The sequence below is a fragment of the Rousettus aegyptiacus genome, unplaced genomic scaffold (assembly GCF_014176215.1).
Source record: "Rousettus aegyptiacus isolate mRouAeg1 unplaced genomic scaffold, mRouAeg1.p scaffold_m13_p_11, whole genome shotgun sequence".
Classification (NCBI taxonomy): domain Eukaryota; kingdom Metazoa; phylum Chordata; class Mammalia; order Chiroptera; family Pteropodidae; genus Rousettus; species Rousettus aegyptiacus.
This window is the reverse complement of record NW_023416286.1, coordinates 73,716,355-73,734,974: the sequence shown is the minus strand read 5'-3', so window position 1 is coordinate 73,734,974 and position 18,620 is coordinate 73,716,355. Positions and strand designations below refer to the sequence as shown.

The window sequence follows — 18,620 nt, the reverse complement described above, 5'->3', positions numbered from 1 at the left end:
TGTGTTCCCTTTACTCTGCTGCTGGAAATGCTACAATAAAAATTCATACATGTATTTTGTTATTCAAGTTTATGCTCACTTCTGTTGTAACAAACATTCCAGAAATCTCACCAGCTTACCACAGGAAGTTTGTTTCTAGCTAACACCACTGTCCAGTGCAAGTCAGGCTGTTCTTTTGCAATTTGCCTCCAACAGTGCTTTGAGGATCCATCTTATTATGGTTTTGCTATCTTAAGTCCTTCATTTCCAGCAGCAAAGGTTGGTAGAGGCCTTGGAAAATGACAAGGAATGATTTATGAGGAAGATCATCTGTGGCTTAAGACACTTTGCCTAGATTCTACTGGCTACAACCCAGTCATGTGACCCTGACCTAACTGCAAGGGAGGCTGGGAAATGCAGTCTTCTTGTATTCCCTAAGGGAATGGACAGATGAGCATTTACCCAATTTTGCCAAATGTTTTCATATTGCTGGCTTTATTCCAAAAGGTATATTTCTAGACTGTAAAATTTGTCATCATTTTGCAAAATGACCTAAATAGTAACTGTTATTTCTACCAGCAGAGTGAAAATACTCAGAACCATTCTTTCTCGTCTAAATCTCCCCTCTATACATGCTAAAAAACTAGAAATTCAGTTGACCAGATTTGTGTCAACGGGGTCCTGGTTTAACTTCTACCCAATGAAAGGCACTCTCATGGTAAAAGAAAGCAAGCAGCCTTTATTTCATTACACATGTTGGTAGATGGCAGAAACGGCACGTGCAGTGGCTTTCAGGTGATGTCTGGCGTTGTGGAGGGATGACTGGCAGTAGCTGTCCCTGAAATTCTTGCACTACCGGATTTTCTAAAGCCAGCAATGATCTCTCCTGACTTCTTCCTCCAGTCTTTCTGACAGTTTAGTGAACTAATTTCTTTATACAAGAAATTAGATAATTTCTTATATAAAATCTCTTCCTACTTGAAATATTTAAAGCAATTTGCTTTCCAGATCAAGGATTCGCTTACATATCGACAGATAGCATTCATCTTTTGTCTGTTTATGGCCCTTTTTTTCCTACATAAAAGTTGCTAATTCTTATTTTTCAAATATATTTATGTTTTATATTATAGCTTGCTCTTCCCAAGACTTGGCTAACATAAATATCCTCTAAAACCTCATTTTTACCTTTGTTACTTAATCCATCTGGAATTTTCCTTTGCATATGTTGGGACTGTTAGCATCCTTTATTAAATAAGACATTTTCCCATCCTTGTTCCAAATGTCTTGACCTATTATTTCTAAGCCACATACTCTATCCCAGTGATCTATTTGTTTATTCCTAAACAGTGCTATACATGTTGATTGCTGTGGCTTTATAAAATATTTTAACAACTAGTTTATAAATCTAAATTCAATGAAGATCATCTAACACAGAAACCTGTACTATGAAGTTAACTCAATTACATAAAGAACTCAGAATAAAACTTACCTTTCTATCTCTATGCATATATTTGAATTTCTATAAATATTACTAACAGAAACTACTGAATGCTTGGCTAACATGAGGGAGCAATGGTCAGTCCTAACCTGCTTTCAAATGTTTGAGAAAAGCAGCCTCGTTGTTCTCACTGACTGCTTTTATAATAAAGGAATATTATAAAATAGAATTTGTAATGTTATCCTTTTCAATGTTTTCAATCATGTAAATGTTTGTCTGAGTTTTTTTAATTGAGATGTAATTCATATACCACTCACTTCACCCTTTAAAGTGTTCAATTCAGTCTTTTAGTCCATTCACAAAATTGTGCATCAATTTCCACTACCTAATTCTTGTCTGTCTGTTTTCTTTATTATTTAAAAAAAAAAATTGAAACACAAAAGTGTAATTTTCATTCAATAAATATCATTTGATCCTTATTCGGCTCTGTTACAAAAAGTGAGGTCCATTATTTTAGAACGATGACAGCAATTTATCAAGCACGTAATCAGTTTTCACACAGTTTCAATAATTGCAGCAATTTCCTTGAACTGTCTGTAGAAATTCTGGAGAGAAAGGGGGAAAATAATATTAATTTTGCTTTCAGAGGTAATTCAAGTAGCTCTTTCAAAAACAGTTGAAATATGTAACATATTAAGACTGCACTTTAATGTTATATCCTCAACTGTTAAAGAAGATGATTCTAAGAAACTAACAGGTGCAATCTGGTGCTACAAACAAGAATACTATTGCAGAGTTGGATAATTAGCTTGTGACTAAACTTTTCGAAAGGCACATACAGAAGTTCTTTTGAGATCACGACAAAAAGATTGATTTAATGCCCAGCACTGTCCTAGAAACTGAAGATAAAAACACAAATGACAGCTCGGTTCCTAGGCCTCAAATCACTTTAAAGGCCGTGAAAGACTGCATTTCAGGGTGATAGGAGCTATCCTGTTTAAGATACAAGTTCAATTACAATAGGAGAGATCCAACGTTGGCAATGGCTTGAATAGTAGAAGCTTATTTCTCTTTCACTTAAAAATTAAGCTGGTCTGACACTCCTGTAGAAGTCATCTTCTTTTTTTAAATCTCAGATAAGGAAGAGACCAGATTCTGCCTTCCTTCTCCTCTACCTGCCAGGAAGCTAGAAGGCAAATTTGAAACTTAACCTTAGCAATTAGGATACCCTCTAAAGATTAACAAATTTGTATTCTCCTTCCTTTTTTGGTCTTAATTCTTAATTTTGCTACTCAAAAGCATATGTATTTTGTTCTAATTTATATGTAAATTTGTTATGGAATGAAACAGGATGTCACTATTTCTTTAAAAATATATACTAATGGACAAAATTTCAGCTACAAGAAATATATAAATTAAAAGCTCAAAGAATGTACCTTAGCTCTCAGTCCTGTAATGTGACCAACAGGTTCTGTTTGTCTGGTTAGCTTTTAAGCCACGTAAAAACTACCTTTAAAAGAGATGTCCCCCATTCTAATTTTTCCAATGGAAAAAAAAAATTCTAAAGAGAGAATCAGAGAGCATGAATGCTGCACAGGAAAATAATTATGCCAGGATTATAAATTACAGTAAGTATTGAAACCTATATTCTCTTTTGAAATTATCTGGTCCTTATATTCAGCTGAAGACTACTCACATATTACAGTATACTACATTTATTTCCTTTTAACCAAGTCCTACTTCCTTCCAAAAGACTAATTAACATTAATAATGTTGAATCTGTGACCATTATATTTTGTTCTAAGGCAGCGATACCTGTTTTAAAGAAATGAAAGGGGAAAAAAAAATCCTTAAAATGTAATTGGTAAAACAGAATTTCCATATGATCCAGCAACCCCATTTTTCAGTATATATCCAAAAAATAAAATAAAATCACTATCTCAAAGAGATAGCTGCACCCCCATGTTCATTGAAGCATTATTTACAATAGCAGAGGTATGGAAACAACCTAAGTGTCTGGTGACAGACAAAGAAAATGTGGTGTAGCATGTTGTGTACACATATACATACACACATATACAACAGTATACTATCTAACCTTAAAAAGAAGGAAATTCTGCTATTTTGACAACATGCATGAACCTGGAAGGCATTACACTAAGTGAAATAAGCCAGACACAGGAAGACGAATACTGTATGATCTCACTGATATGTGCAATCTAAGAAGGTAGAACTCACAGTAACAGGAGTAAACAGTGGTCACCGGGGTTGTGGGTGGGGAAATAAGGAGATGATGGTCAAAGGTATAAACTTTCAGTTATAAAATGAGTTAGTTCTAGAGACCTAACAGTATAATGAATACAGTTAATAATAATTTATTATTATTAATATATTTGAAATGTGCTAGGAGAGCAGATCTCAACTGTTCTCACCACACAGGTACACAAAATAGGTAATTATGTGAGATGATGAATATGTTAATTAGCTTGAGTGCAGTAATCATTTCAAAATGTATACATATACAAAAGGTATCATCTTGTACACATTAAATATATATGATTTTGATTGTCAATTCTACTTCAGTATAGCTGGAGGTGGGAGAGTGTAGCTTGTAAAAGAAGTCAAAAGCATCCTAAAGTGGTCTGTAAGAGGCTTTTCTTAGAGTAATAATTGCTGTGAAGATTCTTATCTAGTCACTCGCCAAAGAAATCAAAACAAAAACAAACTCAAAAGCCAGTTAAATTAGTCAGTGACAAAATATTTCCCTGCATGTACATTTTTTCAAAAGTCTAATTTCTCACCTACCCCCCATTTCTTCTTTCCTTACAGAAAAGAGGTAGAAGGATAATATGAATAACACGACTCTAAATATAAACTATTAAGTTACTCATATCCCTAACTGATAGAACTAGTTAGTCATCAAGTATTAGTGTTCAACCTATATTCTGTAGTCAGAAAATTCAGGGTCAACACTATGCAAAATAAGATTCATTTAGCTTATTATTCTTAAATATTAAGCCTAAGAATAAAACAGTTCAATGTAAAGTAAATATCCTGTCACAAAAGATGAAAATTCCTGAAATATACTAGTGTACTGTGAAAGCAATCAAATGTGATAGTATACAAATTCAGCATATTACATTGACAATATTAAAAACAACTTGATCGAATTCCCTAAGAAAACAAATTCAGATCTTTTGTACTAAAAATATAAAGCACATCAAAAAACTGCAAATGAAAACAATTAAAATTCTCCCTTAAGAAGTATTTTATACATCTTTTTAAATAGCAATTACAGAACAATGAGTTAAACTGAATGAGTTAAATCACAAACCTGAAACTGTGGAATTGTCATTTCAAAACACTTGTTCTTCACTTGGCCCGAATGGTCTGCCACTTTCAGCATCACTGCAACATAAGGATACTTAAGTGATCTGCAACTGTTCGAGCTCACAGCCATACCCAGTTTCCACTGAAAATCTAGAAGCTATAATGAAACAGTACAAAACAATATATCAGTAATAATATTGCTCTGAACACAGATATTTATTGAATTTTACTGCTCTCACATTCAACTTTTGCCAATCATAATAAAAGAAAATACCTTCATTTTAATATTACTAGGGGAGCAATAATCAAACAAAAATGTAGAAAGAAGGGGATATAAACAGAGTTAGAAAACAACACGGTCATAAGGAAAGAAACAAAAACAAAAACCTTCACCAGATGTGTAACGGAAGTAGAAGATGTGGCAGTATTGGTTGTCCTTTCATTTTGCTCCTGCACTTAAGAAAACTCCAAATGCTCTGGCCCATCTCCTGCCTCACTTCCCTATGATCCTATTTCCATGCCTTCCCTTCCCCCATTCCACAACCCGAAAGTCTTAAAATGGGAGATGAATTACACACATCTTCATGTCTGACTGAGGCACACATGGAACCATTCCAATTTCTTTCCTCACCAACAGTCCTCAACCTGCAACCCTATCCTAGTATAAATACTGGGTGATAGGTGGTTTTAGATTTCATCACTGTTGATGATGGACACCTGCCAGGTGATGTGCTATGCAGTTTCCATGTATTAAATGCCTCACTGAATCATCATAACATCATAGGCTATTATTTCCATTTTGCAGTTGACACAACTGAATTTCAGATAGCTTAAATGTAAATTTCGAAAAAAAAAAAATCAGAACTGAAATCAAAGTCTGACTCCAAAGATTACATGCTTATCAACTACTGGCTGACTCAACACTTTTTAGCTAATTTCTGTCTATGATTGTTCAGCGTCGCCATGGCAGAAAACAGGATTGGATAAATGTAGCTCTTAATACTGACTCTAAAACATTAGGCCATGAGTGGAGGAATTGTGTGTCTTGTCTCCAAAGCTCACGCAGATACATGGTACATAGCAGACACATAAGAAACACTTGTCTATTGACTGATACCCTTTGCTACCAAATTAATGTTGATTGGGCAAAAGCATTGCTTGTTGATAAATTTCTTTTTATAAGAGGTAGTATCAGTGTGAGGACCAAAATTTCCTCCTGTCACGGATTGACTTTGAATCAATCAGCTACAACATTAAGGCCAGGCTGGTGCTGGTGAAAGGCTAACATACAATTAAGTAAAAGAATTTTATATATATATATATATATATATATATATATATATATATATATATATATATATATATATATTTTTTTTTTTTTAAGTAAAAGTTTCTCATACAAAAATAGAGAAAAGATAGTTGGTAAATAACAAAAGAACTACAAATGGCTAATAAACCTGTAAACAGAAAGCAAGAGAAATACAAAATTGAACCACAATGAAATACCAGTACATACTTACAAAATGGCAAAATTTTAAGTTTGACCATTTAAATTTGACAATTGGGAAGGATGTGTCACATGCTGTAGATGGAAGTCTAAATTGGGTCAATCTTTTGAGTAACTGGCTTTACCCAGTAAAACTGACTTTATGCATATCCTGTGATCCAATGATTCAATTACTAGGGATATAACCTAGAAAAACTTGTGCATATGTACAAGGGATACACATACAGGAATGTTTATAGTATCTACATTTGTAATAGCCCTAAACTATAAACAACCGACAAGTTCATCAGTAATAAAATCAATTCATAAAATGCTGTACAGCAATGAAAATCAATGAACTCCAGCTATACTTAACACCAAAAATGTTGAAATAAGTCAAAGGTTTTTAGTCCATTCAACTTAAACTTGAGAAACAGGAAATATACTATTGTTTAGGGATGCATATACAAATGACAAGACTACAAAGAAAAGCAAGAATATGATGATCACAAAAGGATAGTTAGGATCTCTAGGAAGGAAAGAGGTTTGATCGGGGAGGAGCATGTGGTGGGCTTCTGGGGTGCTGGTAATGCTCCATTTCTTGAGTTTTGATTCACTTTTAAATTATTCATTTTTTTGTAACAATGTGAGATGGAGGTTAACTATATTGTGATAATCATTTCACAATACATGTATGTTGTCACTATGTGGTATACCTTTAATTCATAGAGAGCTGTTATGTGAGTTATATCTCAATAAAATTGGCAGAAAGCGAAATTATTAAATTGTCTATAGGTTATATATTTTTGTATATATATTCTTACACATATAGTGAGGGGAGGATAAAATTCAGTGAGTACATTTCTGATGGAAAGGAAAAATTCATTGTTGGCTAGGGGGATCAAGGGAGATTTACAGAAGGGAAAGCTTTAAACTCCATTTTGAAGAACAAACAACTGAAATTGAGGAAAATATATCTCACATATTCTATAAATACACACCTAAATGAAGAATTCTTATTTAATATTAAGTTGAACCAACCAGAGATTAAAATACTCAATATCTGGTTAGGGGATAGAGCATTTATCTGTCTTAAAGTGGAAGGCTCCTCTAAGGATATATGAAAATAAAGCTGACTAAAGTGATTAAGAGGCCAATAATTACTTAAAAATTGAACGAGCTTTCAGAGGTTTTCAAACTACTCTCATACACTCTACCTTATTAAGGGAAAGATATAAGTCATTTAAACTTTTCCTGTAGGCAATGGGGACTCACTGAAAGTTTTTGAGTACAGACAATGACATAAAAGTACTGATTAAAAAATATTCATCTGGTGGCAGCAAAGCACAATAATCCAGGTATGAGGTTTTAAGTGCCTTAAGGAAGGTGGTGACAAGTAGGATTAAACTGAGCCTATAAAGAATGAATCACTAGGTACTAATGATTGCCTACATAGTTATGGGAGGTAGCAAAGACGACTTCAAAAATTTGAGGTGACTGGGAGAATTCTGACATCATGTATCAAACAGGACTTTATATATTTTAAGTCCAATGGTATCATCAGGAAGAGAGGCAGAATATCTAAATAGGAATATTCAATAAGTAGCTAAAAATCCAAGAAAATAATTCAAAGGAGTTCATGACTGGAGATACAGTTTTTATATCAGTGTATTGGTGAGAGTCAAGAATTTAACTGAACACTTCTTCAACTTATTCAGCCTGTACAACCCTTTGATGCAAGAAGCTCCATGCTGACTGTCCATAGTAAAATGGTAGAGCAAAACATTGCTCATTTGACTCTCGAATTCTGAAATAAAACTCTGAATTATCTAGAATGTTTCAAGCAGAAAAGCAGTTAAGGAACACAATATTGGAATCCACAGACGATTACAACAGTGGAAACTGGCAGCTGAGGAAACAGGGGGAGCTGACATCCAGACACTGATTGTGCAAAGTTAGTATTCAAGTGTCAAAGAAAAAGCTGGAATGCGGTTTATGAGATGAGAATTTCCTGAATTCCAAATTGAACATTTAAATGCAAATGAAAAACAAACCTTTTTAATAAATATGGTTTAGCCTTAAATAGAAATGGCATGAGATTTTAAAAAGATAGAAAAAAAAATGTACACATCACCATGGAGATTAAGAATGAAGTAATGAAGCCTTACTTATAATTCTTACAGAACGAAGAAAATAATTTAAAAAGAAAACATGCAGAGAAAAAAGTAGTGAAAAAAAATCCGTAAGTAAAATGAATAAAAATAAAAATAATCAGAAAGCAAATATAGATAAAAAGGTAAACCAAAAAAGTTAGCTGTAGTCAGTCACATTAAAAATTAGATTTGGCAACTGAAGTTATTAGTAATATAAAAACATTACTATGAACACTGTCTATAAAGAAAAAATTGATAAAGACCATTTCAGTTTAAATCTAATTTTTATTTTTCAAAATATAAGAAAATTAGAAAAAAAAATCATGTACAACTCCATCTTAAAAACTATTTTCTTATTCCTGTGATGCCACTGTTAGTCTTTAGCTGTATGCAATTTTTATAGCTAGTCACAAAATACACTTTCATGTTTTCTCCTTTTTAAATCAAAGTTTTCAAAAGAGAAGAATGTTAAGTGTTCTGCATACATTAATCTCTTTCAAAAATACTATGAGGAAAAAACTAATTAAAAAACTCATCCAAGGATACAAAACTAGAAAACCCAGATTTGTCTGATTCTATACTCCATGCATTTTTTCATTATACCTAGCTGCAACATGATTACTATTTGAAATTAAACTAATTTCTAGTAGGTCAAGAAAGTAGATAGGTCTGGGACAGGACAAGAATGTTTAGCAGCTTGTACATGCTAGACCTGAGCTGTCCAATACAAAAGCCATTAGCCAAATGTGACTATTTAAATTAATTTAAAATAAATAGAAAAATTCAGTCCCTCAGTTGCACTAGCTACGTATCAAGTGCTCAAGTTACACGTGGCTAGTGCTACCACACTGGGCAGCGCCAACATCTCCATCACTGCAGAAAGTTCTACTGGACGGTCCTGTGCTATCCCCTGTGCTAATGTATATGTGGAAACTGATTAAGGCATGAGTTACTTGCAAACTTCTGCTTGAGAATTCATATTGGCTCTAGCTCAAGTAAACATTTGCTAAGTCATCAGCATTTCCCACCTTGTTTAATGGTATCTTCATCCATACTTAATTTTCTTAATAGCACTTATCATTACCTGAAATTATGTTTACTTATTAACTGTCTCCCCAAGGAAATGCAGCCTTCGTGAGAGCAGGAGCATGACTGACCTAGTTTACTACTGGGTCTAATAGAATAATATCTGACACAAAGTGAATGTTCCAATAAGTATTTGTTGAACCAATATGTTTAGAACTTCTGGGGTATGTGGTAAATGGTCTCCAAAGACAGCTTCCAACACCTGGTGTCACCACTCCTTGTGTGTACATGCCAACCTCACATCAAGAAGTGGGGCTTATTTTCCCTCTGTGTGAATCCCAACTGTACCTGTGACTGTTATGATCAACAGAATATGGCAGGAGAAGCTTTCTGGAACCTCTGAACCTTAGGAGAACTGGAAGTGTCTGCCTTCTTCTTCATGGAATATAGGCTATTGAGACTCTCCCTCTTGGAACCCAGCCATGCTGATGTGACCAGTCATGTGAAGGAAAACCAAGTCACTCCAATTATCATATCTAGCTGAGCTCCCAAAGTCATCACTGAGCCATGTGAGTGAGACCTCTTGATTTCCGGCCTAATTATGGTCCTAGATGACTGAAGCCCCAGTTGAAATGACAGGGAGTAGAAACGCCACCTAGCTAAACTCAGTTAATGCACAGAGTTACAAGAGAAAATTACACAGTTGTTTCAAGTAACCAAGTTTGGGGTAGAATGTTATGTAGCAATAGATAACTAAAGCAGGGCAAAGACAACAAGGTGAAAATAACTTTGTTGATAAGTTTAATATGATATACGGCTTATCGAAAATGTATTCTCATAACTATGTAATCTGAACTATATTAGTTTGTAGAAATTTCAGCGAATACAAATAACCAAAAATTATTTCGGATTTGTTCAGTGTAACCAGTTACCTCTGAAATGTTAATACATCCAGGAAAAATAATACAGAAAAATAAAACCTTTGCCATTAAGCACATCAACTGCTGGTAAGTTCATAGTACAACTGCCTGGAAACATCAAACATAAATCATATTCCCTCAAAAATGCTTTTTATTCTCATTTCATTTCTGCTGATGACTTTCATTTTCCTAGTAACTCAGTTATCAACTTTGGTCAACTTTGATTTTTCTCTCTCACTCAAAACATGTATGAACTGCTAAGTACTCGAGATTTCATTTCAGCCAATGCCACTGACATGTACTCCCGTCTTCCCGATCCCACTGCTACAAACCTACTCAAAGCCTATTTTAAAAATCTTGCCTTAAATTTTACTGCAGCTTCCTAATTAGTTTCTTGCCTATAGTCTTTCTGGGCTCCAGCCCAGAGTATAGACTATAAACATTGCTTATAAATTAACCAAATCTAACATCACAAGTGAAAACCTATTAAGTCTACAGCCTCAAGAGCTAGTTGCCAGCCTCTCACTCAGCACTGAAGTCACACCATAGCACAGTCCCCAAGGGCTTGCCCACTTGTACTCAAACTGTACTGCATCCCTTCTCAAAATTATCTGTCAACCTTTACAGCGTTGTTCATTTTTTCATTCCTCTTGGCATACAACTCTCAAACATCTACTTAAAATTGAAAACTCCTTTCAAATTCTACCTGCTCTGTGAAGTCTTTCCTGGTTTACTCAACCTTTCTCTCAAAGTTCTGTCATTTTTTATTCCTTAGCACTCAGAACATTCTGCTTGTAGAATTCATCTGCGGATTGTCTCCCTCCCCCACATTCACCAGACTGTAAATGCCCTGGTACAGCCAAAAGAATATATAGAACAAAAATAGTGAAATCTTTATGAACCATCACATAAACTACACAAAAATTTAAGTCACTATTTCTTATACGTGGGAAGAGGAAAAATGGCACAAGATATTGTGTCAATAGAACATCTTTTTTTTGATTTATACCATAAAACCGGCAAGGAAGAAAGCAATAAAATGTGGCACGAATAACGTTCATTCATCTATAAAGAGTTTTAATTAGGTATCAATATAAGAGAATCATGAATTACTTCGAAACAATGATTATAAGAATGTGAAGTAATAATCTTAAACCTCCAGAGCTGGGTAATACAGCACCATGATTTGTTAAATTTAACAAGTACAGATTCTAAAGTCAGACAGACCGGAGCTGGAATCTCAGCTCTATGTTATAACCACATGGCTTTGGATGTTACTATGTCTCTATGCACCATTAGTCAATGAGCATTTACTAAGTAATACTATGTTCTAGGAACTGGGGATATAAAAAAAGAATAAAACAAAGTTCCTACATTTTAGTGAGGAAGACAGACAATAAACAAATAAACACATAATGAAGTTGTAGTAAGTGTTATAAAAAATGGAACAGCAACACCGGGTAAAGGGACAGTGTGACCAGGAAGGCTGTTTAGACTGAGCGTGGGAAGACCTCTTTGAAAAATTGGCTTTTGAGTAGAAAGAGACTTGAAGAAAGTGAAGAAAAAAGCCCCATGGATATCTAGAGAAGAGTACTCTGGACAAAGGGAGAGGCATGCTTGGAGTGTACACAGGGAACAGCAATGAGGCCCGTGTAGACGGAGTTGCATGAGTTAAGGGAAAAGTGGTAAGAAATGAGGAATCCATTTCTGGGCCGGAAGGCCAAAGTAAATTCATCTTGAAGGATCTATAAGCCAAAGTAAAAAGATTTTTTTCTAGTGTTGACAGGAATCTCTCAAAAGGCTTCTAGAAGGGGAGAAACATGGTTTAACTAGATTGCAACAGGTTCAGGTAGAGTGCTGGAAAGGGCACTAAGTTTAACAAGGAAAGTAAGGAGACCCAAATGAGTGAGAGCCTACTCTGAACTGGTTTTCCTGGAGGTGTCTGTTCTTGTAATTCTCTGTATTCACCTGTCTCTCCAGTTTGAGGGGCAGCAGTATGCCCTGTGATTTACCTCGCTGACAATTCAAGAAGACTTGCTGACTTTTCACTTTGTTCAACTTTTAACTTTTTAGAATGAAATGATGACTTCCAAGCTCCTAAGCAGGTGGAATAGAAACTGGAAGTCTATCATTTTTTTTATAACTTTCTTTGTAAAGGTTTTAAACATCGTTTGTTAGTTTCATGGCAAGGCACTTCATAATTTAACATTGTAAATGACGTCTTTTAAAAATATTTCTCAACTCTGTGTCTGAATATAGGAAAACAATTAAATCACCTTGTTTAAACTCTCAGACTAATTCTAATGTTTGTTAACTATCTTTTGGCTTTTTCTATGTCAACAATCATATAACTTGTGAATAACTGCCCCCCAAAGCTGTCCACATTCCAATTCCCAAAATTTGTCAATGTTACCTTACACGACAAAACAGACTTTGTAAGTATGACTAAACTAAGGATCTTGAGGTGAGATTATCCTGGATTATCTAGGTAGACCCAATGTAATCAGAGTCCTCATAGGAGGGAAGCAAGAGGGTCAGTCAGAAAAGGTAACGATGACATCAGAAAGTGACAATAGAAGTAGAGGTCGGCATGATGTGTCTTCAAGATGGAAGTAGAACCCACAAGTAAAGAATGTGAGCAGACTCTAGAAGCTGGAAGAAAAGGACACAGATTCTCCCCTAGAGCCTCTGGAAGGAACACAACCCTGACGACACCTTGATTTTATCCTTCCTATAAACCTAATTTTGACTTCTGACCACCATAACTGTAAGATAAATTTGTGTTGTTTTAAACACCACCCTCCCCCACAGGTTCAATTTTTAAAACCCTATAATCTAGTATAATTGTTTCAGAATGTCTTAAACATATAATTTAGTGTAAGTGAATGGGATAAAATAATTTATGAAAGATTGAATCAAAGTGCACTAAATAACTCTGAGGAAAGCCAGATTAGAGGGTTGATTACTCTCTCTCTCTGAGTTCCCCCTACCTCCCAGTAAAACTCAAAAACAACAGCAAAATCAGTTGGAGACAGATCACAGAGAGCAGTAATTGGGCATCTCTCAGTCCCTGTATTCTCAGTATTTCTTATCTCAGCCCTTTGTTATAGTATTTTGTATGGACCTGGGTGATTCCTCACTTAGAATACTACAGTTTTAGTACTCTTCTTCTGGGAAGTGTGTTATAAATTATTTGTCTAAAAAGGTTTTTTTTTTACCCCAAATAGGATAAGGACACTTAGAACAAAGAAATAGGATTAAGATATGCTTAAAAATTTAAATCCTTATTCTCAGCATAAATACATATTCATTGGAAAGTTAAGGAGGTATACTCTCTACCTTCAAAATAACTGGTTTTTAAAGACTAAGAAAATGTTTGCGGTGCTACCTTTGTAAATTTTAATAATTTCTTCCCTCTATAACCATTCTAAAATACTGTGTACCTAGTCTCCACTATATGGCGCCTAATGAAGACTACGTGGTCTCTATCAGCTGCAGTGCGTGGGGGAGGTTAACTACAATGGCGGTGGCTCCATTTCAGGTGTAAAGTGGAAGAAATAATGCAGGATGACGGGACGAAAGTCACGGGTTCACGGGCACAGGACCTGGGCTTGGGAGAGCTGAGCACGGTTTAAGGTGGCATCGTCCCGCGGCTTCCCGAGGCGGAAGGCGGTCCAGGTCCAGCCGCCCGCCCCTTAACCAGCGCAGGCCGGCTCAGGACGGGGCGGGGCTGCCATTCACTCACCTGGTTGGTGACCTGAAACGGAACAGTAAAACACAATTTAGGAAATAATCTTTCCTGCTCCAGAAATCCGCTAGCCCCAGCTCCTTGGAGGCCAAAGCTTACCTCGGCCTTAGCATCCAGCTGCAGCTCCCCGGTCCCCTCCATGACAAGCGTCCAGGGATCGCACCACGGCCTCGGGTAGACGCTCCCAGGGCCATCAACATTTCCGTTTTCCTCTTTCCGGCCCCTGCGGCTTGGCGCACGCAGCTGATGTAGGGGAGCAAGGAACACGCATTTTTGTGTAACTCATCAGTTATTCACAAGCTCGATGGAGCTACAAAGCAACTACTTTATTACTGTAGGTAAAAGGGTACGAATATTTAGGATATACCCTGAGACGGGAAGGACCTATTAACTTTAAGATGCCGTCTCCCCTACTTACGCTGTAGATGTGGACTCTTCCTATTTGGGGCCCACAGCGCCCTCTGCGAGAGCGCACACTTGTGGCTGCGGGAGTAATTGTTCCCAAGCAAATTTGAACGCGACTGGAAAACCACACGGCCTTCCAAGCATTTAGAAGTCCGTGCTGCGAGGAGGATGCCTGTGGGAATTATAGATCAGCTTTCGTCACTGGGAATGGGAGGACACTTTTCTTTATCCCTGCTGCCACTCCAGCCGTCAACCTGACTACAGCAAATCCTTCCCAACCGGTGTGCCCGCCTCCCTCCTGCTCAAGTCCATTCTCAAGTCCATTCTACAGAGCATCCAGAGATTTTCTCCCTACCAACTTTTCCATTTTGGAAAACTTGAATTTTTTTCGGAGAAGTTGCAAAAATAGTTAAATGAACATATGTATACCCTTCATCTGAATTCACCAACTTAACATTTTTACATGTCTATTTTAACGTCAGCTATATACATAGTTATGGTGACACATTATCCCTACGTACTTGAGCATGTATTTCCTAAGAAAAGGGGCATTCTTCTAAAAAAAAATTACAATACATCTTTCACACGCAGGAAATTTAATATCGATATCTAACACAGGGGCCAAATTCAAATTCTCAGTTCTTCATGTGATTGCTGGAGAAATACATTACTTAATGCATGTAAAGCCTCTAGAACTGTGCCTGGCACGCAGTACTCGGAATCGATGCCAAACATAGCCACTGACTCAAGATTATTGGACCCGATTAAAAATAATGATTAACTTGGGTACATAGTCTCTGAATGAATCAAATTATTTTTTTCCTGTGGAAGTCTGATTAATAGATAGGGCATCCACTATGCTATACCGTACCATACTATACCATACCATAATCAGTGTGATGGTAAGCAGAATAATGACCCCTCAAAAGACGTCAACTTCCAAATCCCCAGAATCCATGAATATGCTGTGTTACAGTGCAAGGGAGGCTTAAGGTTGCAGATGGAATTGTTTGCTAATCAGTGGACCTTAAAGACATATTCCTGCGTTACCCTGGTGGGCCCAATGTAATTACAAAGGTCCTTATATGTGGAAGATGGCAACAGAGGAGTTAGAGTCAGAAAGTGTCAGTGATCTGAAGTGAAAAAAACTCAGCCAGCCATTGCTGGCTTTGAAGATAGAAGGGGACAAGCACCAAAGAAGGCAGGTAGAAGCTGGAAAAGGAAAGAAAATGGATTTTCCCATACAGATCGAGAAGGAGTATAGCCTTGATTTTAGACCAATGAGACCCATTGCAGACTTCTGAATTTCAGACTATAGGATAGTGAATTTGTGTTGTTTTAAGCAACAAAATTTGTGTTAATTTCTTCCAGCAAATTAGGAAACTATGATCATGGAGGATAACATGATGTGCTGGAAGGTTTAGTGTCACATAGACCTGAATCTAAATCCATCTTCTACCACTCAGCTACGTGACTTCAGTAAAAGCAGCCTTTCTGAACATCAGCTTCTAGTCTGGGAATGAGGCCAGGTGGAATGAAAAAAGAATGTGGGGGAAGCGATAAAACTGGACCATGTAAAATCTGTAAATGCACTCTCATTCAGCTTCGGATATAATTGTTGTGTTTTCTTTGTTTTGTTTTATATGTGTGAGTTTCACATAGTTTTAATTAAAGGTTAAATGAGAATACACATGAAAATACATAGCAAAGTTCCTGAACATAGTAAGTACTCAATAGATATCAGCTCCTATTACCATCATCATGATATTCAAAAGAAGCCTATAAGTTATCTAGGTTGTACATCCTCTCCATTTTAAAGACGAGAAAACTGAAGTTCAGGAACATTAAGCCACATCTTCTAATTACTAGGTAAAACTTCAAAATCTGGTTTTAACTTAAAGTCTACAATCTAATTTCAGAGAACTCCAGAGGGATTCAGAACTCCCAATGTACCTGCTGAAATCCTTCTCAGCTGCCTTGTGCTAATTGAATGTTCTATTTTTATTCCAGGCTATTCAGGAATATGAGTGTTTGTATGTGTGTTTGTGTGTGTGTTGTGGTGGAGGGGCGTGGATAATGGTGGTAATTGATAGGCAGCATAAGGAAAGATGCAGAACTGGGCATAAAGTAGGATCACTGATCCTAGAATCAGAGAGGTTTTACAACTTAAAGCAGAGTATGCAAATTCGTAGCCTTTGGGCCAAAGCTGGCCTACTCACATATGTAAAATAAAACAAAGAAAACACAACAATTACATCTGAAACTGAATGAGAGTGCATTTACAGGTTTTACATGTTCTAGTTTTTTCACTGGTCCCACATTCTTTTTTCATTCCACCTGGCCAATTCACACAATTACCTGAAAACTGCATGGCATAGTTTTTGACCTTTGGCTTAACAGGACCTTACAGAGTGACCTATGTAGGTTAAGTATATGGCTTAACCTACATAGCTTGATTATAGTAATCACAATTTCTGATCAAATAGCTGAGAACTATTAAGTCGTCATGTGGACAGATGAGGCCAAATTATGTAAGGTTTGGGTATGTTCTCAAGTACTGCCAAAAGGGTATGTGTTTGGGATGGTGGTTTGGCAATGCAATGCAGGCTCAAGGCAGGTAACCAAACACACATGCAGCAGGAAGACAGCTGAACGTGCCGAAAAATAATGTAAGGTAGTGTGTAGTCGTGGTGGCACACCACGAATGAGTATATAGAGGAATCGATCCCCACAGCCCTAGGGGAAAGCTGGGCAGGACTGGTTGCAACTATGATGACAACCTTATTTGATTAAGTCAAATGTTATACAAATACCACATTTCATCAGTTGTTGGCTTCGTATTTTTTTCACATCTGACATCTCAGAAATCATACTGCACATTGCATCAGATGGCTTCTTACAGTGATAGGTAGCCAGGCAGCAGTTGTGACTTAGTTGTTTTCACAGGAGCATGCATGAATTTGGTCATAGCTGTTCAATACTTCTATTGAGTTATGGATATTGTTGATTGTATATTACTATGTTTAACTGCCATTTAAAATGTCTTTTAAAAGATTGTGCTGTGATTAGGCATAATAAAAAGTTAACCAGGTATGGAAATAGGCATGAATAGAGAATAGTAGGTTTTGAACTCATATCAGTAAGGCAAATACAGATTATCAGAGAAATGGTCAAAATTCCATATTTTCTTACAAAGCAACCACATAATTTACAGTTTCTGAAAAAGATGGATAGCCTTGAGTAGTTAATTCAAAAAGGTTGCATACTTTAGCTTAAAGTGGAAAAACTCCCTCAGAATATAAGAAAGGAATTAATAAGGTTGAGAGAGCAGGTTTTGCGTTAAGGGTATTTTCATTAAGACATCAAACAAACATCAATTTGTCAAAAATTTCCTGCTGCTTTTAAATAAGAGCTGTTGAATTTTCATCAGTTGCTGAGAAAATGAAATCTTGAGTTTAGTCACGTAGCAAATGGTGCCACACCTGATATTCTTCAACAACCGTAAAAATTAATCTGTCACTGTTAAAGTTAATAAAAGTGCATGGGTTATATTTTTCATCTGTATTATGTGGTAAAAAAAAAAAAAAGGTTGGGAAGCACTAGAATAGGTGATGCTATAGGAGTTTTGAGAAAAATTTTTTTAAATGGGTGGAGGATGAAAAGACTGACAGCCAATAACAATTTATAAAATGTTCAAACTCGTTAGTGACCAATGAAAATAAAATGAGTTTCCTTGACCTCCCATTAAGTTCTAGGATTTCTTTGTCTTGTAGGTCCTCTCCATGCTCCTCATTCCTACCTCCTTTTATTTATCCCTTCATTCTCTTCCTCTCTCCTTCTTCCTCTTTCCTTCCCTCTCCCAACCCTCCTCACATTCTTCTCTCAAGAAGAGAGGTTTAGCAATGATCCGCTTTTGCTTGTCCCCCTGCTGATGCTGATGTCCTCGGGTCTCAGTCTCCAACCTAAGTGGCTCCTCAATGGTGTGAAATTTTTCTGAATAGATGGTTGTTCTTAAAAGGAATTTTGGCACCTGCTGTTATAACACTTTTTTTTTTTTTGCCTTGTTAAACTGCATTTACAAAGTTTATAGAATATATAACAGACTACATTAAAAACTCCCAACTCTGTTAAACTT

General features: G+C 36.3%; 1 protein-coding gene across 1 annotated transcript; it reads right to left on the bottom strand.

Annotated features, from left to right (window-relative positions):
* Positions 1 to 692: 692 nt before the first annotated feature.
* Positions 693 to 14,366, bottom strand: COMMD6 (COMM domain containing 6). Its single transcript, XM_016149366.2, is given in 5 exon segments — positions 693 to 2,022; positions 4,752 to 4,904; positions 14,078 to 14,089; positions 14,180 to 14,287; positions 14,289 to 14,366. Coding segments are annotated over 5 exon segments (402 nt in total). The 3' UTR covers positions 693 to 1,971.
* Between the last annotated feature and the right edge of the window lie 4,254 nt (positions 14,367 to 18,620).